This window comes from Cicer arietinum, chromosome 7 (assembly GCF_000331145.2).
Source record: "Cicer arietinum cultivar CDC Frontier isolate Library 1 chromosome 7, Cicar.CDCFrontier_v2.0, whole genome shotgun sequence".
NCBI lineage: Eukaryota > Viridiplantae > Streptophyta > Magnoliopsida > Fabales > Fabaceae > Cicer > Cicer arietinum.
In genome coordinates, this window is record NC_021166.2 from 11,293,597 (window position 1) to 11,318,692 (window position 25,096).

The 25,096-nt window shown below is 31.2% G+C and overlaps 3 protein-coding genes across 3 annotated transcripts in view; 1 reads left to right on the plus strand and 2 right to left on the minus strand.

Annotated features, from left to right (window-relative positions):
• Positions 1–2,206, plus strand: part of LOC101508705 (asparagine--tRNA ligase, chloroplastic/mitochondrial) — a 7,789-nt gene extending 5,583 nt beyond the window's left edge. Inside the window, exons 12-15 of the mRNA XM_004508847.4 lie at positions 100–195; positions 388–462; positions 807–933; positions 1,865–2,206. Coding sequence (XP_004508904.1) covers positions 100–195; positions 388–462; positions 807–933; positions 1,865–1,980 — 414 coding nt within the window. The 3' untranslated portion in view covers positions 1,981–2,206. The remainder of the gene's footprint in view (positions 1–99; positions 196–387; positions 463–806; positions 934–1,864) is intronic.
• A 4,496-nt stretch (positions 2,207–6,702) lies between these two features.
• LOC101509022 (small ribosomal subunit protein eS30z/eS30y/eS30x) lies at positions 6,703–7,378 on the minus strand. Its single transcript, XM_004508848.4, has 3 exons — positions 7,246–7,378; positions 7,003–7,140; positions 6,703–6,884 (listed from the first exon to the last, which is right to left on the minus strand). The coding sequence occupies exons 1-3, from the start codon at positions 7,247–7,249 to the stop codon at positions 6,838–6,840; spliced, it is 189 nt and encodes a 62-aa protein (XP_004508905.1). The 5' UTR covers positions 7,250–7,378; the 3' UTR covers positions 6,703–6,837.
• Positions 7,379–8,418: 1,040 nt separating this feature from the next.
• LOC101509344 (protein transport protein SEC16B homolog) lies at positions 8,419–18,151 on the minus strand. The gene is made up of 13 exons (XM_004508849.4): positions 15,974–18,151; positions 15,564–15,884; positions 13,007–13,126; positions 12,805–12,927; positions 12,490–12,657; positions 12,211–12,336; positions 11,989–12,123; positions 11,443–11,570; positions 11,257–11,365; positions 10,863–11,177; positions 10,622–10,747; positions 10,236–10,531; positions 8,419–9,429 (listed from the first exon to the last, which is right to left on the minus strand). Exons 1-13 carry the CDS (start codon positions 17,645–17,647, stop codon positions 8,910–8,912), a joined length of 4,161 nt encoding a protein of 1,386 aa, XP_004508906.1. The 5' UTR covers positions 17,648–18,151; the 3' UTR covers positions 8,419–8,909.
• Positions 18,152–25,096: the final 6,945 nt, after the last annotated feature.

Genomic DNA, 25,096 nt, shown 5'->3' on the forward strand with positions numbered 1-25,096 from the left:
CCCTACATTATTGTTGTGTTAGCTTAATAGTTTTATATTTGTGAAGTGCTTCCAGTTCCAAATTGTTTGTGTTACATATGTTTCTAATTGGCTGTGTAGGTGAAATGGGGTTGTGATCTGCAGAGTGAACACGAGCGATATATAACTGAAGTGGCATTTGGTGGATGCCCTGTTATAATCAGAGACTATCCAAAGGCATGCTAATTTTCCCCCTCATTTTCTGTTCACTGTGTTCAAGCCGTAGTATATTTGAGACAATAGAGGATGGCATTGTAAATATCTCATTTAAAATGGATGGCAGTGTAAATGAAAGAATAAGAACTATTGTCTTTGAAGTAAGCTGTAAAATCCTCAAAAAGTTTAGAGAAACATTTTCAACATTTTCAGGATATTAAGGCATTTTATATGCGACAAAATGATGATGGAAGGACAGTTGCAGCCATGGACATGTTGGTTCCAAAGGTAATATATAAGATATCTCTGCTATATAGTAGTAATTACTATCAAGTATCAAGTAGTGTTTGTAAATAACACATTCTCAGTACACCAAAAAAAGGAGTAGAAATTTAGTTTCGGTAATAGTACTTCAAAAAAGAGGACCTACCTTGTGCCTAATTAACGTTCTTAAGCTGGGGCTCTAGTGAAATAACATGGGAGTTATTCTTCGGTATATATAACAGTTTAATGATCCTGGGCTGGTGAAGCCTCGTGATTGTATAACGGTAGATGGTAGCATGTTTTTGTTTTTAGACTAGAGGAACTATATGCATTGTGGTTATGATTTAGTTTCATTCTCTCCTTGTTAGATTGGTGAACTTATTGGTGGAAGCCAAAGAGAAGAGCGACTTGAGCATTTAGAAGCTCGTTTAGATGATTTAAAGTTGAATAAGGATGCATATTGGTGGTATCTTGATTTGCGTCGTTATGGTTCAGGTCAGATGTCTTTCTCTCTATTCCTATTTCCTTAAGTTTTCCTCTGTCAAATTGTGAACCACAGTTTCAATGTTTATATGGAACATTTCTAAAATAAAAGATCACACTGTTTTTGCTAATCAGTGTTCTATTTACTTTATCTGAACTGTATTTATTCCATCTTTTGGGGTCTACTGCCCTCATCGATAACATACCCACCCTACCCACATACAAAATAAATAAGACTGTTATTTCCAGATCCTCTACTGTATTGTAATGGCAAAACTTAGTCGCACAAATTGTGCATATATGCATTGCTCGTGCGCAGAAACTGATCTTGCGTGGAAGCAAATGTGAAGCAATATAGACTTGACTGAAGAACACACAGATGCTGTAAATACGCTTCGTCTCCCACTCAAATAAACTTCACTCCCTCAGTTTTTGTGTGTAATAATTATGAAAAGGTTTTATTTTAAGGAAATAGGAAATATAACGAAAATGGATTGAAAAGTTACATGCCCATGGTGGAAAACCAACATTAACCAAATTTTGCTGTTTTTATTTGGTTCTTACAAGAAATTTATGTTCATTGAAGAAGCTATAAATTGCCACGTAGTTCATGGGTGGAGAATTATACCCAAACCCCATTTGCGATTGTACTTATCCTTGTTTTATAGCGCTAATGAATGATGTCTGTTAACAATCGAAAATTGACCTCTATGCAATTGTCTATTATTTGTACATTAAACTTCAGTTTGTCTTCCAAAGATTAATGTGTCATCACTTCAGTAAAAGTTATAGTTAACATTTATTTTTTTAGTCATTGTTTTAGTCGTTAATTAGAAAAGTATGCTAGTACTATAATGTTTAAGAGATTTATTTTAGTTAGGAGTTTGGTATCTCGGTTTAGTTCATGATAGTAACTTTTATAGTGTCTTCTTCTTGGGTGCAGTTCCTCATGCAGGCTTTGGTTTGGGCTTTGAAAGACTTGTCCAGTTTGCAACCGGAATGGATAATATAAGAGACGTGATTCCTTTTCCTCGAACACCTGGCTCGGCCGAGTTCTAGACCTTGCAGATTTTTTTATGAAGCTATTCTATAAAATGTTTTTCATTTTTTAAAAAGAGCAAAATAAATTATTTAGTGGTGTTATTTAAAAAAATATTTGAGTGAGAAAGCAAAATAGTTTGTAACTATTAATATAACTATGTATTCTAATTTAGTCAAATGATTGTTGTTTGTAAGAATTACATTATTTGATTCTTTTAGTAGTTTATTAGTTGAGTTGTAACTATTTTTGGGTAATTTATATAAGGTACAGCACTAGATGTTTTATATGATTACAAAAGAATATACCTTTTAGATAAGAGTACGAGTGCTATAATTATTAATGCAATAATAGGTTTGATTAAAAAGTGTATTTTTTAAGTAATCTATATATTGTTTGTACTAAACTGTTGTAAACAAAAAAAAAAATGGAAAGAAAATGATAATAATAAAAATAATTCTAATGCCTTTTTCAAAAAATAATGCTTTGTACTTAAAAATAGAAAACAAAAACAACTGAAAATAAGTAAGTGTGCAATACCTATTTAAAAAGAATCTATTAATTTAATTTAAGATTTTATTGATTTCGGGTCCTCTAGATACTGGGCCCACATAAACAATTTTTAAAAAATATTATACTATCCATTTGGGTTAGTCTGTATCGGGCAGCCCAGATTCCATATTATCAATTTTTTTAAAAAAAAACTTCACATAAAACATGAGTTTAATTAATAAAAAGAACATAATACATTTCTTCTATAATTCATTTCCTTCCGTAATACATTCTTACTTTGCACTCTTTTGCACAATTCAATACTTTCCATATTTCATACAATATATATATTTTTTTTTTATCCATTTTCTTCTCATTTTTTGTTTTTCTTTTCACTCTTTTTTTAAGATGAGCACCAAAAGAGCACTTGTAGTTGCATTAAACTACAATGTACAGTATAATGTCATGCTGAAATCTTGTATAAGTTCTGCAAAATCATTATGTGAAGTTTTGAAAGAGTATTTTGGTTATGAAGAAGAAAACATATGTTTTATTCACGACGCAGGGCCATTAAATGCTAACAGTGTTTCCTTTATTAATTTAAAAAAAACTTCACATAAAACATGCAACTGTAATCTGTAATGCACGTAGTAATTAGAATAGTGTGTTTTTTTACTCACCCACAAAAAACATGAGTTTAATTAATAAAAAGAACATAATACATTTCTTCCATAATTCATTTCCTTCCGTAATACATTCTTACTTTGCACTCTCTTCTCTTGCACAATTCAATACTTTCCATATTTCATACAATATATATATATTTTTTTTTATCCATTTCCTTCTCATTTTTTGTTTATGAGCACCAAAAGAGCACTTGTAGTTGCATTAAACTACAATGTACAGTATAATGCCATGCTGAAATCTTGCATAAGTTCTGCAAAATCTTGCATAAGTTCTGCAAAATCATTATGTGAAGTTTTGAAAGAGTATTTTGGTTATGAGGAAGAAAAGATATGCTTTATTCACGATGCAGGGCCATCGAATGCTAACAGTGCTTCCTTTATTCTTTCTCAACTTAAGAATTTGATCACTTCATCTATAGCTGGGGATGAGATGTTATTTTACTTTGTCGGACACGGACACTCTGATATATTGACAAGGGTGTTCAACTGCAACAATATCTTTATTGTGGTGAGACGTTTCTTTGTTCTTTTTGTAAAAACTGACTTTTTTTTTGTTTCTGTCTCGTATACTTTTATCTTTTAACTTTAATTTATCTACATATTTTTGTAACAATACAGACAAAGAACTGAAAGATTGTTTAAATATGTCGAAGGGGTTTATTTCACTATGATAGCAGACTCTTGAAAGTATTTTTAGCACATACACATAATTGAACAACAAAGTCTCAATCTATATCAAAATAATGAGCGGCTATATATATTAATGAGTATATAACACACTAGCTTACCTACTAACATTTGTTATTAAAAAAACCAACCATAGAACTCATTAAGTCATGGAAGGCTTTGTTTCAATTAAACGGTTTTACTCATTTTAGATCACTGCTGAATCCACTCTGTCAATAACAAACATCAGACCACTATCCTTCCACTCCACCCTCACTAACATTGATTCATTACAAAAAGAATATGACTTGGCAGAGATTCAGTCCTCCAAAGCCACATCTTTCAAAATACTAAGTTTACTGGAAATTTCATTTTTGAAATTTCCGGGAGTACTACCCGGAAATTTGAAATATCCGGTATTAATTTTCAATACCTAATATTGAATATTTCAAATTTCAAGATGGTACTGCCGAAAATTTTGAAATTTCCGGATGTTCACCGAAAATTTCATTCCTCTTTGAAATTTCCCGAAGATGCGACCATGTATTAGGTTCATAGATTTTATTTCTTCTCACTTTTACAATTACAAAATTGTTTATTTAATAAAACAAAAATAATAATAATATTTTTAAAATAAAATATTCTTAATAAATTAAAGAATAAAATAATAATAATAATAATAATAAAGTAAAGTAAATTATATTATTAAAATTTTATATATTTTTTTAAAAATTATTATTATTTTTTAATTACATTAAAAATATTTTATTATTATTGTTATTATTTATTTATTAGATCAAAATAAAAATAGGAGGCAGTTGTTAAGAAAATAAGTTGTTGAGTTGTTAAGAAAATATGTTGTTATTTTAATAGTATTTTGATTTTTTAAATAAATTAAAAATAAAAAAAAAATCAAAATTCTATTACTAAAATAAAATATATTAAATTAGATAAAATAAATTTGAATTTAATATATTTTGTTCAATATGTGGTATTTCTTTTTTAATTTAACGTATTTTATTTGTTCAATTTAATTTAATTTATTTTATTAATATAATTTACTCTATTATTATTGTTATTATAAAAAAAATCTGTTGTATTTTTTCATCTCTAGATGTAACTACCGGATATTTTAAAAATTTAAAATTTCCGATATGGAAAATGTAACTACTGAAATTTTCTAATTTATGATAATGTAAATGTAACTAACAAAAATTTATGAGATGTATGTTGGTTTTTGTATCCCACAAAAGCAAAATAATACTAGTTAGTATATGTGCGGGGCAGTTCTAAGGCCTCGTTGCCATTGGATAGTTGGTGAATGGGAGAATGAGTGTGTAAGAATTGTTGGTTAAGGTCAGGCTCTCTAGTTGCCCTTTGGGATAGCCATATCTGTTGCTAACATGTATCTTGCTAGTTTATTTTAAGTGTTCAGGCTTTCTATCTTTCCATTGATCTTTATCATGTTTGGGGACCATAGAAGGATGACAATTATCAGTGAAATCAAGTTACTCGTAATATTGAAGTAGATGACATTGGACGAATATAGTTTAAAAAGAAAAGTAGATTGTGCACAAATATAGTACTACTATTTATATGGACAGAATGTGTTAATCGTTCTCAATTCAAGAATGGGTTTGACTATCTCTACAAGGGTAGTAGATACAAAACCTTTTCATAGCAATAGTGCTTTGCAAGTCTCTTAAAATTAGTCTTTAATTCTTAGAAAACTGTGGTTACAGATTGTTAAATCTACTCTGACGAGAATCAATAATTAGTAAACTTAGTAGTTTAAACTTCTAAGTTCATTGCAGTAACAACAAAAGTATTTTTAGCACATACACATAATTGAACAACAAAGTCTCAATCTATATCAAAATAATGAGCGTCTATATTATATTAATGTGGAACGCTAAATTATCAATGCTAGTAAAAGATGTTCGTAGGTGGATGGGTTGGATTGAGAAAAGAAATATACTGATTAGAATGACATACGTTATAAATTCAAAATTGCCACTAATATAAGTATATAACACACTAGCTTACCTACTAACATTTGTTATTAAAAAAACCAACCATAGAACTCATTAAGTCATGGAAAGCTTTGTTTCAATTAAACAGTTTTACTCATTTTAGATCACTGCTGAATCCACTCCTGATTATGTCAATAACAAACATCAGACCACTATCCTTCCACTCCACCCTCACTAACATTGATTCATTACAAAAAGAATATGACTTGGCAGAGATTCAGTCCTCCAAAGCCACATCTTTCAAAATACTAAGTTAACTAATTTCATACAAATAGAGGATAAACAGTTCAACTAATAGGATTTCACATATCAATTGGCAACATATTCTAATGGAACATAATTCTTAGGTTAAGCTGTCTTTCATATGAGTGATCATTTAACAGCTGGAAGTGTCATTATGGTATGAAGATTGAAGGCTAACAAATACCTATTACCTCCTACCTCAAAATCTAAAAGAACCGTAAAAAAAAAATCAACCAGTTGCATGCATTCTAAGCTCACTGACAGCACTCAGTGGCATAGCTAAAACTGGATTAATCCCGCTTACAAGGTGTGCAAAAACACCTCAAGGTTTTCAAATATACTACCACAAATTTCCCTTACTAATTGAAAATACCAAGTACAAACCACATTTTATGTGCAACATAGCTAGAATTACCCTAGAATTACCCTGATTATGCCTAGAGCATCAATGTAAAAAAACCATTCACAAATTAGCTAGCAGTTAGTTCAATTGATAAGCTTGGAATTATACCTTACCTACTTGCCTATCTCCACACCAAATATTACTAATAAAAAACTAAACAATCGTAATGTAGAAAAAACTCTTTCAATGTTGTATGAAAGGAATGAACACAGTTTGAAATTAACTAGCACAAAAAGAACTCTTTCATATAACAATAGTCAGAAATTCCATAGTTCCAATTCATCGATTAAAATTAAACCAAAGTAGTATTACATTCAACAAACTAATTAAAAAACCTTCCACCAATCATCATCCTCACTTCTCAGATGAGTTAGGTCCACGCTTCTTTCCGAATCCCACAACTACAATAACCACACAAAACCAAAAAAATATCAAAACAAAAACCTAACAACACCAAGTAAACACGATATTCACAAATAACAAACAGTAAAATCTAAAGTGAAGGAATAATAAGGTTACCGGCGGTGACGAAACGGCGATTGTATTGCATACGCTTGTGAGCGCGTCCACGTGGCTTCTTCTTTTTGTCTTGCTTAGCAACTTTGGGAGTTTGTCCTCTCACTTTTCCAGCACGTGCAAGAGATCCATGAACCTTACCTGAATTTCAAATACACGTCAATTTTACTTTTCACAAACACTGAAACTAAAACCAATTTCAATGGAATTACATAGAAATTTTGCAAATGATAACTACTAACTCACCCATTGCAAAGAAAAATTTGTGATTCTCTTTCTTCGATTGGTTTCGCTTTGTTCGGTTAAGTTGCAGCGGCTATTGGCATAAAACCCAGAAAAGAGTACGAGACATGCTCTATTTGTATTGTTAGGGTTAAAGGTTTTGTGGGCTCGGATTTTGTGGACTCAAAATATGGGCCTCAGGCCCATTTTCCTTTCCGCTTCATAATGTGGAAACGCAAAACAATTTTGACCAAAAAAGAAAATCAGATGCATTCTTTTAATTTATATTTTGGTAAAATTGATTTTTACAGAAAAAAAATTGTTATTAAGAAAATCAGATGCATTCTTTTAATTTATGTTTTGACAGCTATCTCATGCGAGAATTGAACCTTATTACTAAGTTAAAACCTCGGGAATAAATTAAATTATGCGTAGAAAAACTGAATTAGAAAAAGTTAAGGTAAGTAATGTTTCAAAAAATATTTGATTATTTCAAATTTAAAGATTTATTTCTTAACATAACGACTTTTATTTGAATGATGGAAAATCGGATTTCAAGAATAATCAAATATTTTTAAAAATTTTGGTGGCTTCTTATTAATTATTGAAGGATACAATTTTTTTTATAGTTTAATTACTATGCACTTTTTTTTTTACACTGTAAGCACATTAAATCTTCATAATTGTAATTTTTAACATAGTTACAATAAAAATAATATTTTTTTATAATTTGATAATTGAAATTAACTGTATAAATATATTTATTATAAAATGTTATACAGCACATCAACTTATTCATATTGGTGACTTTTGACATACTTATAATAAAAAAATAAAAAAATTCTAATGATTCGACGATTGAAGTTTACAAGTTAAATCCTTAAAAATAGTGTAGTTTTATTCTAACAATAGTCTAATACTTGGAAATAAGAACACACCCATTACATCCTTCATTTCTACACAATCTTTTAACATCCATTTAAGAAAAAATAAATAAATTGAGTGTCCCACAATATCTCAAACAGAATAATCTCATGAGAAAGAAAAAAAAAACACTTACACTCTCATTATACCGACTAATCACCATCATTACATTTGAGGTTTAGATTTAAACATGTTTTATAAAATTAACTTCCCCAACATGTTAAGCACGCGCGATAACTTTCAACCAAATATAAATATAAATTACACTGGATATAGAGGTAAAATAATTTACTTTATATGTTAACTATCACGTCAAATCAAGAAGGAAGGCTCTAATTTGTAAATTAAATTCCATTTCATAACTGAAACAATTACAAGAGGGGTCAAACTTATATTTCACATTCCATAGACTACTCTTTTGTCTTGATATGTTGAGGCTTCCCTTCCTCGAGGAACGTATTGTGTTTTCTTGTTTAATATAATGAACAAATGATTGTTTTTAATCAACTTCTTGCTAAAAAGACACCAGTTCTTTCCTTGACCTTGAGCCTTAGATGGCGGCCAGTACCAACTCTCTTGGCATTTAAAGCAAAACAAGGGGTGGGGAAAAAGGTTGCCGGGTAAGGTATCTTTTCCTTCTTCATGAACTTCACCTGATGCATACTGCCATTTCGTGCATCAAAAGAATGCAGCAGGGACGTCCAAACTACTCTGATGAGTGATGACCATAAACAAAATTTGATATTTACAGCTTAATTATCTGCTCAAAGATCAACCTCGTGAAGATCTTCTCCAACACTCCCACTCCTCATATGTGTTCCCACCATAGAAACGTCATCAGACATATACATTGATGGCGGCATTCCCAAAGCTTCCCCCAGTGGCATAATTTCACGCAATTTAGTGGGACTAAATGAATCACCAATACTCCCACCCCATGAAGCTGTCCGCCGTGAGTGAGGAGAACTACAGTTACTGCCATTCATTACTGCTCCATAGTTTGAGACGTTGCCCATACTTGGGTGTCTGACCAATGGTGTTGCTGGTTTGGGGGATTGGAATGACCCATCATTCCTATATGATGTTGAGGGATATTCATTAGCTAAATTATCTTCTAGATTGTTTTCTTCTATAGCCTCCATTGTCTGCTCATTTGATGATGGTGCGGGAGCAGGAATAAAAAACTTGGCCTTGACAGCAAGAGCAGGTTTGGCAGATGGAACAGATGGTGACTGAAATAGGTTTGCAGAGCTTCCTCCACCTTGGTTGAAGGTGTCAACGTACCTATTTAGTCATAAAAGTCAGTCAATTTGATCTATTTTTGGAATGTTGTTGTTAGTCAACAGAATGAATAATCAATAACAAACTTATCCTCTTGTTTAAGGAAGGCAATCTGGATGCATGTATGTGCCAGTACCAATCTTTCCTATTTTACTTTCTTTTTATGCTTAATATTTCCACAATACATATTTTGATTAGGCCTAAAAACAAGACTTACTCTCTACTTAGGCCTAATAAGGATAAATCACGCCTTAAGGCTGAGCTAGTTAAAACTTTTGAGCCCAACTATTCTTACAGCTTTTTAATGGGATGTCTGACAAGCAGAATATTTATTTCATTCCTTATAATCATGATACCTAGAAATGTGTGAAATGAATTTGGTATGTCTAAGATATTCCTTTATATTAGACAATGTTTACAGGAAGAATGTTTACATGAAGTTTCCTACCGTTGCGGCAACCTTGGATTCCCACTCCATTGTGGAAATTATTTGTTATTAAACATAATTAAAAAAGCATTTCTAGGAATTTTTAAAAATACCCTACCAATCATGGAAATCTAAGATAACCAAACTAAGAAACCTGAAGGGGGTCCAATTTCCAATGTTTGATCATAGACAAGCAATGAAGCACTAACGTAGACACTGGACAGAATATTGACACTAATAATAATTTGAGAAAAATAAATTAGTTGAATGTAATCATATGTGTCAGTGTCGTATCAGGCAGCAACACGTGTCAAATATTGGACACAATACCTAGTTCCAACTACATCATGGTATTTACAAGAGTTACAAAATAACTTCTTACCTTGATCGAACACCAACACGGCCACGAGTGGCGAAATGATTTGTGCCAGGTGGTATAGGTGGGATCCCTGGAGTATGTTCAGGATTTGAATTTTTTAAATCAGAGCCCCCTTTTGAAGGTGGTCCTTCTGTCTTCGATGCAGATTTCAAGTTGTATTCAGTTAGACCATTCTGGAAAGTTGCAGTTGTTGGAGGTGGTGGCAGTGCAGTTTCTTCAGCTGGAGGTTCAGCACCTTCCTCTACCCATCTTTTGAGGTGTTCATCATAATAGAACTTGTTCTTTTCACCCAATTTTGCCTTCACATAGGACAAATAAGAGCCTTTGAATTGGCACAACTGAAAGGAAAATGAAAATAAACACATGGAATATAAAAGAACCAATAATACCTGTTTGCCAGGACGAGGTTTCAAGACTAGTCCCATTGTCTTTTGCAGAAGTTGTGAACCAAAACTAAAACGAGAAAAGCGTGATGTGCCCTCTGACGCTTTTCCTTGTGCACCATGCGAGGTTTCCTGTAATGAACCAACCAATTTTTTTCTCAACAAATAAAATATACTGAAACTTAATCAAATGCAGGAAGCTGGAAACATACACTAGCCCCTTAAAAACTTAACAGTAACCACACACCTGTCGAGGGCTTCTACCAAAGTCTGGCTCGGAAACACTTCTATTAGGTTTTGACATTCTATTATTGTCAGTTGTCCACTCACTGATGGGTTCCATTGAATCAGATGGAACTAAGGATGACATGGCCATTGTTGATTGGCTATTGGACACTCTATGTGCCATGGGCTGATGTTCATTTCCATTGACGTTTCCTTGTGATGATGATGGAGCATGTGGTGGTAAACCACCCCCAACTACTCGATGTGCAGTACTATCAAAAAAGTTCAGCAATTTTCCCACTAATTTTCCAGGAGCCAAATTTGCAGCATACCCACCCTGAATATATATTGTTTAAAAGAATATAAGTAACAAGACTAACAAAATAACGAAGACTCAATAAATGATAAGGAAGAACCTGTTGGTGGGTTTTAATCCTCTCCTCAAGAGAGGATAGAAGTTGTTTCCATGTTTCAACTTCTGGTGCGCGACCAGTTTTTAAGGATTTCAGCACTGCTTGGCAGTACCTGAAGTCACAAACAACAATTAGGCTGATTATATAAAGCATTATATAATCTCTCAAAATAATATTCGATGAACTTACTTCAGTGAGTCTGAAACCTTTCCCACTTCAGCTAGCATATATGCATATATAAGTTTATATGGTTGAAAAGGAAGCAAAATAAACTGTGAGTTTCCGAGCACCTTTGAATATTCGTATAACTCAGTCCTCTGTCCAAGAAACCATTGGATATGATAAGTTTTGAGTGAATCATATTGGACAAAATATTTAATCAGATATGGCACAAGTATGTCACACAAGAGAGGTCATTTAAAAACCTTACAGGGCACAAGGTTTTAAAAATTACACATATTTATTGATTAACCCAGTATCATATATAAGATAACTGAGAGTACATGCCATCTTCTTATACATATATACAAATAAAGTAGAAAATAAGAAAGATTCAAAATTGAACCTCGTAATGTTCCAGAAATTAAGAATTCAGGAACGTGAAAACCAAGAGAGAGGCATTAGAAACAAGTAGAACAGTGTATTACATTGCTTTTTGTGAGAACTGGACTAACCATACACAAGCAATACAACACTTAAATTATGTGGAAGAGCAAAACAAAAATTTCAACAAACCTGGATAGCCTTTGGACTAGCATAAGTTCGAGGAAATTTCCAGTGATCCGCACCTATTAGACAAAGCCTTGCACTGTCTGAGTATGACTCAAAGTTTGCTTCAGCAACCAAATAGCATATGTGTGCAGCAGTGATCTAAAATATGAGTCTCATATTAGAAGGGTAATTTTATAAACCTACAAAAATAATTAAACAACAGAAAATCTAGATCGAGAACTATACCTCACTTCTTTCCTTCCACAAACAATCACCAAGGTGAATAATTACAAGCTCGTCACCTTTTGTTCTGTTTGCAGTTATTACAGCCAAATTCTCCTCCCAATCATCGAGCATGCCATTAGATCCAAACTGAAATTGTAAAGCAACAATAAAGGCATGAGCTTCCATGTAGAATAAAAGACTATAACCTTTGCAACTATTGAAATTAGATGTAAGAAAACATATGAATTTCATAGTCCTTGCATCATTGCATGGCTTATTAGTTTTTCCTACTAAAATTACCTGTGCAGGTTGTTGAGGCATATTAAAAGCACTAGGGTCCCCACTATTTGAGCTGTCAGAAGAGAAAACTTCTGCTGGTTGCCCAGCAATTAGAAGGCATAATGTGCGCAAGGGAGACCCTGCAACCAGTTGACGAAGTGCCATTTGCTTCACTGTATCAACATAGAACTGCAGTGCAAACATGTACCAAATTCATTCCCCCAATAAAGGCTGGATGAAAAAGGACTGTAAGACATATAAGAGACTGTCTAGCTCAAGCATTTCAGGATCAGTAATTCAGTATAATATTCAACACTGAAATTTTTTACAGCATACCTTTTCACCAAGTTGTGAAGCAAGAACAAGTGCAGGTCCCCACAATTGACCTTCTTGTGCGTATTGCAAAGCTTCCTTCTTTTTGCCAGAGACGAGAAGATTTTGTACCTCAGAAGCCGTTGCCTAGCTCAAAATAAAAATCAGAAAAGGGTACAAAAAAATACAAATACATAACCTGAGAGGCACAGGGAGGGATACTCACCCGCATTTGTGCTTCAGATGGCAAATTTTGCAGGCAGTGGCTCAGTACACCATACTCCTTACCACTCATCTTGGCAGATGCAAAAAGCTTGGCAACTGCTGACTCAGGAGTATCATTTTCCTGTATATGATACAAATCCGATAGGTTACCAAATCTAGAAATGACCCCGTGAGGAATAGTCTTAAGGAGCAATATGAAGAGCTTGAAAATTGATAAGTAAAGTGGGTGAATCAAATATTTAAAATTCAGCCTAAATAATATGACCTATTTTGGAACCCTTAAATCCATAAAATTCTTGTTCTGGTGCTCAAGATTGTTGATAACTCATCCTAACATCCGTTTTCTTATTATATCCTAAAAGTAAAACGATATGAATGAGAATTTGACTTCCCATAATTGCTCAAGGGACTTTTTCAATATGGTTATATAGGTGCTATTTGATTCTAAGTGTTTTAAATTTTTTATGTAATTTGTTGCATTTATCTTTTAATATTATTCCATAATTATATTGTGAAACTTACAAATATTATCAAGTTAATGAGTGTTGTCAGGAAGGTTCCTATGTAATTTGTTGCATTTGAAGAAGATTGATGGGTCAAATAGTTAAGTCCATTTACTGTTTATGATGTATAGTTTACTACACTATTTTCTGTTATTTTTTCCCTGAAAGATGCATATATACACATTTTTTAGAACACTTGTCACATGCTTCTCTAGATGCAGATTTAAGTATTTGCGTATGGACTTTGTTTTGTTTTGATATATTGTAATGACATCTTTCACATCTTTATGATTACTCTTTCCTTCACCTTTTCTTCTTTCTATTTATTTTCCCCAAATTACTTTAGCCTCTTATTCTCTTTGTTTGTTTTAGCCGTCCCCACCCCAAAGTAATGAGCAGGATATGGTTGGTTTTGCAAAGGATTTGGATGAGCATTATCCTCTTAAGAGACTCAACATTGTTATTGACCTTCACTAGCCCATTAAGTTACTGAAGAAGAACGTCAAGCTTGAAAAACTATAAATTATCAGCAATAAATTAGCTCACGTAAATATCAAAACAAATTGAACGTAAAGACCAGACAAGACATATTAAAAACAACAAAGATACTAATTTCTATTAAAAAAGATAGGGGCCTGGCCCCGGTAGAATTAACTACCTCCACCCCTGATTATATAGTATACTCCTCTGCTATAACAGTATTACCAATATAGACTTACACACTAAGCAATAAAAAAGCAAGGTTCCCCTCTGCTATAACAGTATTACCAATTACCTACAACACTACTAAGTTCTAAGTTTCTAACACAAAAAGCAAATTGACATTGCCAAAATCATAAGCAAATCTGCATTGCATACCTCTCCTGCCGCCCAATGTACAGCTTCCCTACTACTATAACAGTGTTACATTTTACCTTTATGTTACCTATACCACTGCTAACACAAAAAGCAAACTGACATTGTTAAAATCATATTCAAATTTGTCCCAAGGCCACGTAGCAAGAAATAATTAGAATTAGAATTTTTTAGTTGACAAAAAAAAAAAGAATTAGTATCTTTGAATAAAATAATATTTTTTACTTTGCGCACATTTTTTGGTGCAGACTTTGCGCACACTTTCCCCTGTGTCTTTTGGATAGTTGGTAGTGAATCATGATTTTATTTTAGAATTTGGATCTTTTCCTTTTACGCTCTCTTTTTCTCCATCATCTTATGAGTCATATAGAGACACAAGTAAATTTTGTAGGTGTAAGATTTATAAAAATTATTTGTGTTATTTATGTCTATATTTCTCTCTATACATGAGAGAAAAAAGGAAAACAATAAAAGGAGATGATCTAAATCCTTCATTTTATAATATATTAGCTTATTTTACTTGGGTCGGAGCAACCTTATTTGACAATAATTCAAAATTTGGCCGAGAAGTAAGTAAAGTCTGATCAAGAATTGTTCTAGTCAAGATTCGAACTCGAATTCTCTCAAACAATTCGTCTTTGATTGAAACTCATTAACCACTTAAACCCAATTACTTGGTTGAATTTGATAGAATTCTAATTGAATGTATAAGATGATATTAATACGTGTTGATGTATAAATGACCAATTAATTATTGAAGAGTTGAATAGGAAAATAATATAAAAAAATTGACACTATGAAAAACACAATAGCTATTGTAATTTTGAAGAATAAACTACTTTCATTTTTAGAATTTTATAAATTTAACCTCATGAAACGTTTTTAATATATATTATCATTAAACGTATTCTTCCCCGTGCAACGCACGCGTGTAAATACTAGTTTAAAAAATATAGGGAAACAAGGGTTCATATGCCATTTACATCAACATCAGTACTAAGATCCAAGATAACGATATGCATTGATAAAAGATAACAATAGAAATCAACATTTAATAATATTCCAAATTTCCAATCAATCTAATAAATTGTGTAACTCTTATGATAACTTCTACAAATGTTGCAAATTATGGAAAACTAAAAAACAATCACATAGAAATAAAATATAAAAAGGATTTGAATAAAAATAGATTTAACTTACTTTTAGTATATTGTCTGTACCAAAAGGAGAACGTAGTTTTCCATAATGTTGACAACCTATTTTAAGCAAAGAGAGAAGGAGTCTCATCCTTTCACTTTTCTTATAATCCATGTCAGGGGATCCACAATATGCAATCTTCTCGTCTATCCATTTGTTCAACTCTTTATTTCCAACACTCCCACCAACCAACGGACCTGGGATAGATTGCTGGCCCAGGGCACGAAAATAATCACCGGCACCATTTCCAATACTGGAAGAAGCAATACTTTGTGATACAACTTCCATCAAGTTTAACACAGAAACAGAGCCTTGTACAACACTCTTCAGATAAAAACAAATGCACATTGTTAATCATTGTAGAAACTAAAAAAAACCATAGATCAAAATTGAAACAGGAATGAAGAATCAACCTGACTTCCATATGTTGAGCTTAAATCACTATAATCTTTCATTATAATGAGTTTTCCACCAAATCCAAATGTTACCAAAGCATGAGGAGGACGCCCAATGGATGATCTTCCAACATGAGGGGCATGAGAATGCTGATGTCCACCGTGAAATGATTGACTAGAGTAACTGAAGGGCTGGTGATTTTCAGCATAATCATTTGAGAAATTTTTTTGCTCATCAAACTGTGTATTGGAATAATTAAAATGTTGAACAAAGTTCCCACTAGGGGCAAAGCGTTGTTGTTCAACAGTTCCATTAGCCAAACCATGACCATGGTTATTTTTATTGTACAATGGAACAGATCCAAAGGAGCTAGATGAATTTGGTTGTTCTTTGTTTGCAGAAATACTAGAACCAAAAGAATGATCAAACTGCCGGTTTCCACCATAAGTTGCACTACCCCCAGTTTTAGTAGCAGTGCCAGTTGTGTGTGTTTCCAAACCCTGCTGATGGTTACTACCATATGAACCACTCCAATTGTCAACTGTAGCCTGGCCACCAACACCCTGCGACTCATAATAGCCGGCTTGACCATAATCTTTATACAAATTGTTATCATTATGAGAAAAAGTACTAGTAGACACACGTCCATTTTCAAGTCTCTGATCAGAAGATTGAACCAATGAATTGTAAGTCTCTAACAAGCGCCATTCTTGGGCAATTGTGTCATAATACCAACCAGGGTACTGGGGATCAAAAACCATGTGTTCTGGATACCCATTATTCCCTTGTGACACATGATTCCAGCTTGGTACCGTTTCAGTTGTACCGAATTCAGCTAAATTTCCAGCAACAACAGACTGAGCATTTTGTTGCATATAAGAGACCTCTGCTTTGGCATCAGAAGCAGCTATCCAACCCATAGCATTATTGACTTCTGAGCTTCCCTGAGAAGTTGTTGTTGCATTCTGGTCATCTACTTGATACCATTGCCCGGTATTGTGATCATACTTCCAGCCAGGATAAAGACTCTCCCAATACTCACTGCTATTTGGGTCATTCCCACCTGTGTTATTTCCCACAAATGCATCATAATCTTGACCTTCTTGATAATGTGCATAATCAACCGAAGCATTCAAACCATCATTCAAAATTTCATTACCAGATTTCATCTCAGTACTAGACTCATGATGATATTCTTGCCCATATTGATCTCCCGAAATTTCATTAGCAGGTTTTACCTCAGTATTACACTCATTGAAAAAGTCAGAATAAGATCCAAACCCAACACCTCCATTTGATTCAGCAGCATTAAATGAATTCCAATCAACCTCCTTAACATCTGAACTAGGGATTCCAGTGCTCTTGTCTGCACTCGAACCCGACAAATTCCCCGATTCCATCCCATGATCACCGTGATCCGTCGTACCTGATGAACTAGAAGACACCAAAAAACTCCCCTCTTGTGCATTTCTACCATCCAATTTCACACCACATTCTTCCTCTTCCTCTTCCTCTTTCACCTCAACCCCACTTCCTCCACCACTTGAATTCGCAAACGATTCGACGTCACCAGAATCATTACCTTCATCATTGCCTTCAGACTTAAGGGGTCCCACATCATCCTCAACCAATTTATCAAAAAAATCCTCATCCGTCTGATCCTCCACATGAAATGGAGGATTCGAAGCCATCACACCAAAACTCTAATCCTTTTCAATCGCACCACAAACAATTCACCGATAAACTACAACAAAAATTAATATAACAAAGAACCACACACAAACATTCCCTGGCTTCACTTCCTTCAATTCCCATCCTTCGAGATCCAAATCAAAATCAGCCACAGTTGAACACGCCAACAATCGAACCAGCAAACAACATCCGTGAATTCTGAATTTCACACAATATAATAACCACAAATTAATATTTTAAAAATAAAATATTACCCAAAAAATGCAAAGTTTCGGTATGAACTAAACAAAGTGTTTGAGCCGTGAAGCAGAAAATGGAGGTAAGAAAATACAAACAAAATGAATTAGAGAGATCCATTTTCAGAATTAGCAGAGAATCAGAGAGAGAAGAAACAGAGAAAGAGAGAGAGAGTAAACAGGGGAAAGCCCTTGATTTCGCGCCACCCCACCGACTACCAACAACACAGAAACTACGACGTTTTCCCATTTTTAGATTATTTTAATTTTTTTACTTTTATGGATCTATTTTTTGATGAAATAAAAATTATGCATCTATTTTTATTTACATTTTACTGCCAAATATAGAGCAAATATGGATGGAAATCTAACAGTTACATGCATAATTTAAACTCTTAGTATGAATACTACTACTAAGTACTATAAGCATTTAATGCAAGCCATACATATTAATCAATTGGAACACTTTCTCCGGTTCCAATGAAAAACTATGCAATAACTCTTGCGGTCTAATAAAGTGACCAATCAAAATACTTTATAATCTCCAACTATGTGCCTCTCCCTTACCTCCTATCCATATTTCCTTCTTCCATGCAATTTGTCTGTTATTGAACTCTATTTTCTTTGATACATATTGTTGGATTAGTGTCTGTGGGTTACTGAAAGGCCGTATCATCTTCTTTCATATTAAAAAAAGTTTCATTCAATTAGTCAATATCATTGCAATCAAATATCTTGCTATCTTGCGAATACTTTTAGATTTATGTTGCTTTCTTTGTAGGCCTTGGATAATACTCTACTTTTTAAAATTAGATTCATATGACTATACAATGATGAAAGTCACCCTTCTTCATCATAAGGTAAAAATTGTTATATTTCAGTTTTTGTATTTTTGGTGTGGTGAACATGTTTTTTTTTTATTGAAAAGGTGCCATATTACATTGTAATAAAGTATCCCAAAAGGTTTTTATAAGACTTTGTTCTATGGCATCATAAATGGAAATTGTTACTTTTTTTATATCTTTATTAATTAGACCCCTTTTATTTTATTTTACTTTTCTCATATTCCATTATCTTATAATTAGTGAATTTGTTGTAGTGTAAATTAAATGCGAGAATAGCATAGGTTGTCGTTGTGATATGGTCTGGGTTTGTTTAATAAAAAAATTAAAAGCTCATATTTTTGTTAAAATTTATTAATTTAAATAGGTCAGATTTATACTTATTAAAAAGTATTAAACATGATAGATCGACCTATATACATGTATATTATTTATTAAAATTATTATTTTATATTATTATTATTATTTATTAGGCTAAAGTACATATGTAGTCCCTTAACTTAATTTCAGGTAACGTTTTAGTCATTTATCTTTTTTTTTTTGAGTTGGTCCTTTATTTTAATTTTAAGTGACAATTTGATATTTTATGTTTTAAAATTTCAACAATGTTATCATTTTTTATACAAAAATTCAAAAAAATTATCAAAATTTTCAACCAAAACCCATAAAATTAATAATCATCTTCAATATAATGCTAATTTTATCAAATCCATAACTCAAATATTCAAATACACTCATATTTTCATCTCCAACAACATCAAATAAAGAATGAAAATACGAGTTTATTTCAAGATTTAAGTTATGGATTTGATTAAATTTGTATTTTATTGAAGATGATAATAAATTTTATGGGTTTTGTTTGAAAAATTTGATGATTTTTTTATTAGTTTTTGTATAAAGAAGGATAACATTGTTGAAATTTTAAAACATAAAATATTAAATTGTCACTTAAAATTAAAATAAAGGACCAACTCGAAAAAAAAAAAACGATAAGGGACTAAAACGTTACCTGAAATTAAGTTAAGAGACCACATATGTAATTAAACCTATTTATTATTTTAAAGCCTATCAGGCTATCATCCTATATGTGTGTCAATAGCCTTGCCTCTATCTGTGTCACATGTGTCAATAGCCTTGTTGTTGTTGCGGTTTCATATTATTCCTAGCGCAACAAATTTTCAAAGTTTTTTAAACTTACACATCATTATTATCATAATTCACAACTTAATGCCATCATTCATTTTATCATTATTAGTAATTAGTATTAATTTTAGAATATGTAATTGTCATTTTCCATCTTTTCAATTTTCATCTAGGGTATTAAGCGGTATTTTTTTTTTAAAGTCAATACTATTTATTTATTTATTACCTTTATGTATAATATTAGTATACAAGATTTAGAAACCCTAATTGTTTATATAGTATTCTATTATGCACTTCACACATAAACTTTTAATTTAATTTTAAATAATTCACTATAACTTTCGAATATTTCAAAAAAATTGAAATAAAAAAATAAGTGTCACTCGAAATTTTCATACCTTCAAAATAATTTTTTTTCAAAAGTTTTGAAATAGAAATTTTCTAGATTTTTGAAAGTTTCGAGCAATCTTAAACTTTCAAAATAGAGTAAATTTCGAAACTTTCCATATTTGAAAACCTTCGAAGCTTTCTAAATTTAGAAATTTTCTAAACTTTCTAGATTTAGAAACTTTTGAAGTATAATCCTTATTTTGAAAATTTGAAACTTTCGAAAGTTTCAAATTTTCAAAATAAGGATTACATTTCGAAAATTTGGAAAGTTTCGAAAGTTTCGAAAGTTTCTATATCTAGAAAATTTCTATTTCGAATGTTTCAAAACTCTCGAAAATTTGAAAAAAAAATTAGTCCGAAGGTATGAAAAATTTGAGTACACTTACTTTTTTATTTCAAAAATTTTGAAATATTCAAAATTTATGATAAATTATTTAAAGTTTTGTGGGTAGGTGAAAAAATGAGTGATAAAAAAAATTGAAGGTTTTACATAAGGGAAAAATTGTATTTTTATGTTGATTGAAAGGGTGACATGTTAAGGTGTGAGAGTGCATGGTAGAATACTCTTGTTTACAACTATACTTGACTAAAGGAAGCATATCAAACAAAAGTCCTATTGAATTTATTCAATACTTCAAATTATGATAGAGGTAAGACTTCGATATTTATTATTTCAAAACTTTTTTTTCCTTTTATCTTTGTATTCCATTAGTAAAGTTAACCTTTGCAAAAACTCCTAAAAATCTTTTAGAAACCCCATTGAAGTTGCTCTAATTTTAGGTTTTGTAAGTAAAAATAAACCGGAGATCACAACAATATATGTTATAAAAAAATAGTGAAAAATGCATAAACTAGGTACAATCCCTTTAAAAGTGTTTCAAAACTTGATAATAATATTATTATATTATTATTTAATATATCTGAATTTGTTTGAGAGGATTTGATTGAGAGGTAATAATATTATTATATTATTACTTAATCTATTTGTGGGATTGATGACATGCTTAAATGAATTTAAGTGTTTCAATATTATACTATTTACTATCATTATGTTATTTTTATATTTTTTTGTTATTAATAATCTCTTTTAATGTTATTTTTTAAATGTATTATTTTGAGGAATTAGACATTTGATTTTCATAATTGAAATTCTTTTTTGTTATTTAGAACTATTTCATGTGGCTTGTTGAAAGTTTGTTTTGTAATTGGTTTTTGTATTTATCTTAATTATACCATATGCAAATGATGATGATGAAAGGATGACTATTTTATTTTCATAATTCTACTTTATATAATTGTATAATATATTTTATTACACCATTTTTATTTTGTCCAGCAAATGTCTTCTTCCTTAGAAAGAAATGAACCAATTCCATCTGCTCATATGACTAATAATGAGGCCAGCGAACATATTTCTATAGATTCAATTCAAGTAGAAGCTAACACATGCAAATGAAAATGATATTGCTCTGGAAAACAAATGTCTAATTGTTGGGAGAAAGAGGAAAAAAACATCACTTGTTTGGAATGATTTTGATGAGGTTGAAATCTCTAAAGGTGTGAAGAAAACTGTTTGCAGATACTGAAAAATAAAATTGTCTACTAGAGGATCATAAGCTAACACTAGTCATTTGAAAAGATGTGCTAGAGGTTGCAATCAAAAGAAGTTGCAGGCAGTTGCTGAAACAAGGTAAGACGCCATTCTATTTCAGTCACCAAAGTCAATTAACCATTTTATTAGTCCCGGTGTTAGATACTCTAATGAAAAGATGAGGGAAATAGTTGCAGCTGATATCATGGTTCACGAATATCCTTTTAGTATTGTCGAGGACGATATTTGGATGTGGGGCTTCCAAAATGCAAACCCATATTTTCATAAGGTTACTGATAAAACAACAAGAAGTGATTGTTTGGCACTATTTAAGACGGAGAAGAAAATTTTGAAAAAGCTTTTAGAAAATGTGAGCAAGATTAGTTTAACTATAGATATGTAGAAATCTAGCCATCAAGTAGTTGAATATATAATTATCATGTGACATTTAATTGATGTAGGATGGAATCTTCAAAAAAGAGTTTTGAGTTTTGTGAAAGTAACCCCTCCAAGGTGTGGTATTGATGTGATTGATGCTAAAAAATAAATGTTTGAAAAATTGGAGGATTGAAATAAATTTTGTCAGTATCTGTTGATAATGCTTCTTACAATGATTCATGTTTAAGATGTCTCAAAGATAATTTATCTCTAAGTAGTAAGTTAATCTTTGGTGGCTCTTTGTTTCATGTTCGATGTTGTGTACACATATGAATTTTGTTAGTACAAGACGACCTTAGTAAAATTAAAGATATCATTTTCAATATTCATGAAAATGTCAAATATGTTAACCACAATGATGTAAGACTAAGGAAATTTTGTGATGTGGTTGAGTATAAGCGCTTAAAAGAAAGAAAACTCATCATTGATTGTCCAACAAGATGGAATTCAACTTTTAATATGTTGTTATTTGCTTTAAAATTTAAAATTGCATTTGCAGCCTACAAAAAAAGAGAGCATCATTATGACCACGTCCCTTCACTTGAAGAATGGAACAAAGTTGAGAAAATTTGTAAGCTATTAGAAGTATTTAATCGTGCAACTCAAGTGATCTAATTATACCTTTTAAGGTCACTTTATTATTCTTTGATGTTTTTAATATCACTACTATTTTAAATGTAGGTAGTGAGTATTCTACTTCAAATTTGTATTTAGTAGAAGTTTGGAAGGTTAAACAAATATTTGATAAGGCTTATGAAGACGAATATCTTTTTATGAAAGAAATGATAGGTCCGATGAAAATAAAGTTTAACAAATACTGGGGAAAGTATAATATGTTGATGGCTATTGCTAATGTTTTGGATCGTAGGTACAAATTTCATATGGTGCGTATATGTTTCTCATATTATATAAATTTAAAGAAGTTGTTGATGAAAATATAAAGAAAGTCAAGAGTTCATTGGAAGAATTATACAATAAACATGTAATTTTATATTTGGAAGAGTCTTCCTATTTGATTGTTAGTTTGGAATTTCCCACCCCGACATGTGTGTGCCCGCGTTTGGGTAAGGAAAGTGTTCTTGCAAATTAAGTCGTCACTCTTAATGGTCTGGATATCTTAGTTGCGTTTTTTTCTTTGTAGTAAAAGACAATCTTGTCCCTTTGATGAACACAAAATAAATTAATCTACCCTCCCCAATCGTAAGAGTGGGAGTTTGGTTCTCCTTTCACAAATCAATTGTTAAACATCTGAGAAGAGATTAGCTATACGGGAAAATACATTTGCAATAATTTGCAAAGTTGTGCTTTTTTCTTTCTTAAACTCATCTTTGATTCTCTTATTTTTTTTTTAAATTACAATTTTGGTCCACTTACTTTAAAATCTATAATTTTGTCCTCTTATTTTTTTAAAATTAAAATTCTGGTCTTCTTATTTTAAAATCTATAATTTTTTGTCTCTCTATTTTTCTTTTTATGATATTTTCATCCTCACTCTAATTTGGAGAAGTTTTTGCTAACATTCCTATTCACTAATAAAATGAGAACACTTATACGGTCTTAATATTCATGTTATTTAAAATTTTCTTTAACCATTAATTATTATGTATATAATATTTAATTAGTAAAAAATATTAAAATACCAATAAAATTATAGAATCAAGATAAGTTGTAAAATATTAAAATAGCAGTAAACTTAAAAATATTAATAAATACATTATTAAAATAAAATGTTCTAAATAGGATAAGTTGTATTACTCAAAATACTAATCAAATTAATTCACATAAAACTAATTTTTAAAATCATAAGTAATATGTTCTCAAATACTACATATATGTAACTTGATATTCAAACTCTAAAGTAAAAGTTAATGAATAAAGAAAATTTTAAATAATATAGATATTAAGTAAGATCATATAAGCTTTGTTAAATCATTAGTGAATAAGACACGTCAGCTAAAAAAATATGCTTTAATTTGAGTGAAGGTAAAAATATTAGAAAAAAAAGTGAAATGAAGGACAAAAAACTGTATATTTTAAAATAAGTGACTCTCTTTGAAAATAGAAGAACACAAAATTATAAATTTTGAAATAAGAGGATCAAAACTTCAATGTTATAGAAAATATGAGAACGCATGTAAGTATTTTTTGTATTTGGATGAAATCATATACATCACTAATAAATTTAAATAAACAAAGTAAAAAATTTAAATTCAAATACGCTATCCTACATAAAATATACAATTTAACATATCGATATTATTAGATGAGTAGAGTTAGACTTACATACGAAGTAATAATTTACTTATCCAATCCAAATAAAAGAATAATTAGTTTACAACTACACTTGGAATTAAATGATTCTTTCGACTTAATTATCTTCACAAGGAAGTTAACTAGCCAACCAAATTTGTATTTGGTACCAAAATGCAAAATGACTTAAAAAATGTGTAAATTAGGAAATAGATATGTTGCCCTTCACAACACGGAGAAAGTAGCTTAAGAACTTTGTTAAGTTTTGTATTAGATGATGATGACACATTAGCACATTGCAATGGCCAAGGTTATTTGGGAATAAACGACAAGTCGACAATTTTCTAACTTATTTTTGTGTTTAATTATCTTATCCAATGCCTAAATTACACCCTCCAGTTCAATAAGACACTCCACCCCTCCTTGGATAGCAAGCAATTCGAGACGAATCTGGCTTTTGATTTTGTTTTCCAAATTTATATTCTAATTTGTTCAATGAATAATACTTATTTCCTCAACAAAAAAAAATAAAATTAATGATGCTTATTATGTTTAAGT

Coding starts and splice junctions, on each gene's coding strand:
- LOC101509022 (XM_004508848.4), bottom strand. Junction 6,885..7,002: donor TCGCCGTTTCGTCACCGCCG/GTAACCTTATTA, acceptor TGGTTATTGTAG/TTGTGGGATTCGGAAAGAAG.
- LOC101509344 (XM_004508849.4), bottom strand. CDS start 17,647: ATGGCTTCGAATCCTCCATTTCATGTGGAGGATCAGACGGATGAGGAT. Junction 12,124..12,210: donor TGTGGAAGGAAAGAAGTGAG/GTATAGTTCTCG, acceptor CTCATATTTTAG/ATCACTGCTGCACACATATG. Junction 9,430..10,235: donor CGTGTTGGTGTTCGATCAAG/GTAAGAAGTTAT, acceptor ATGACTAAATAG/GTACGTTGACACCTTCAACC.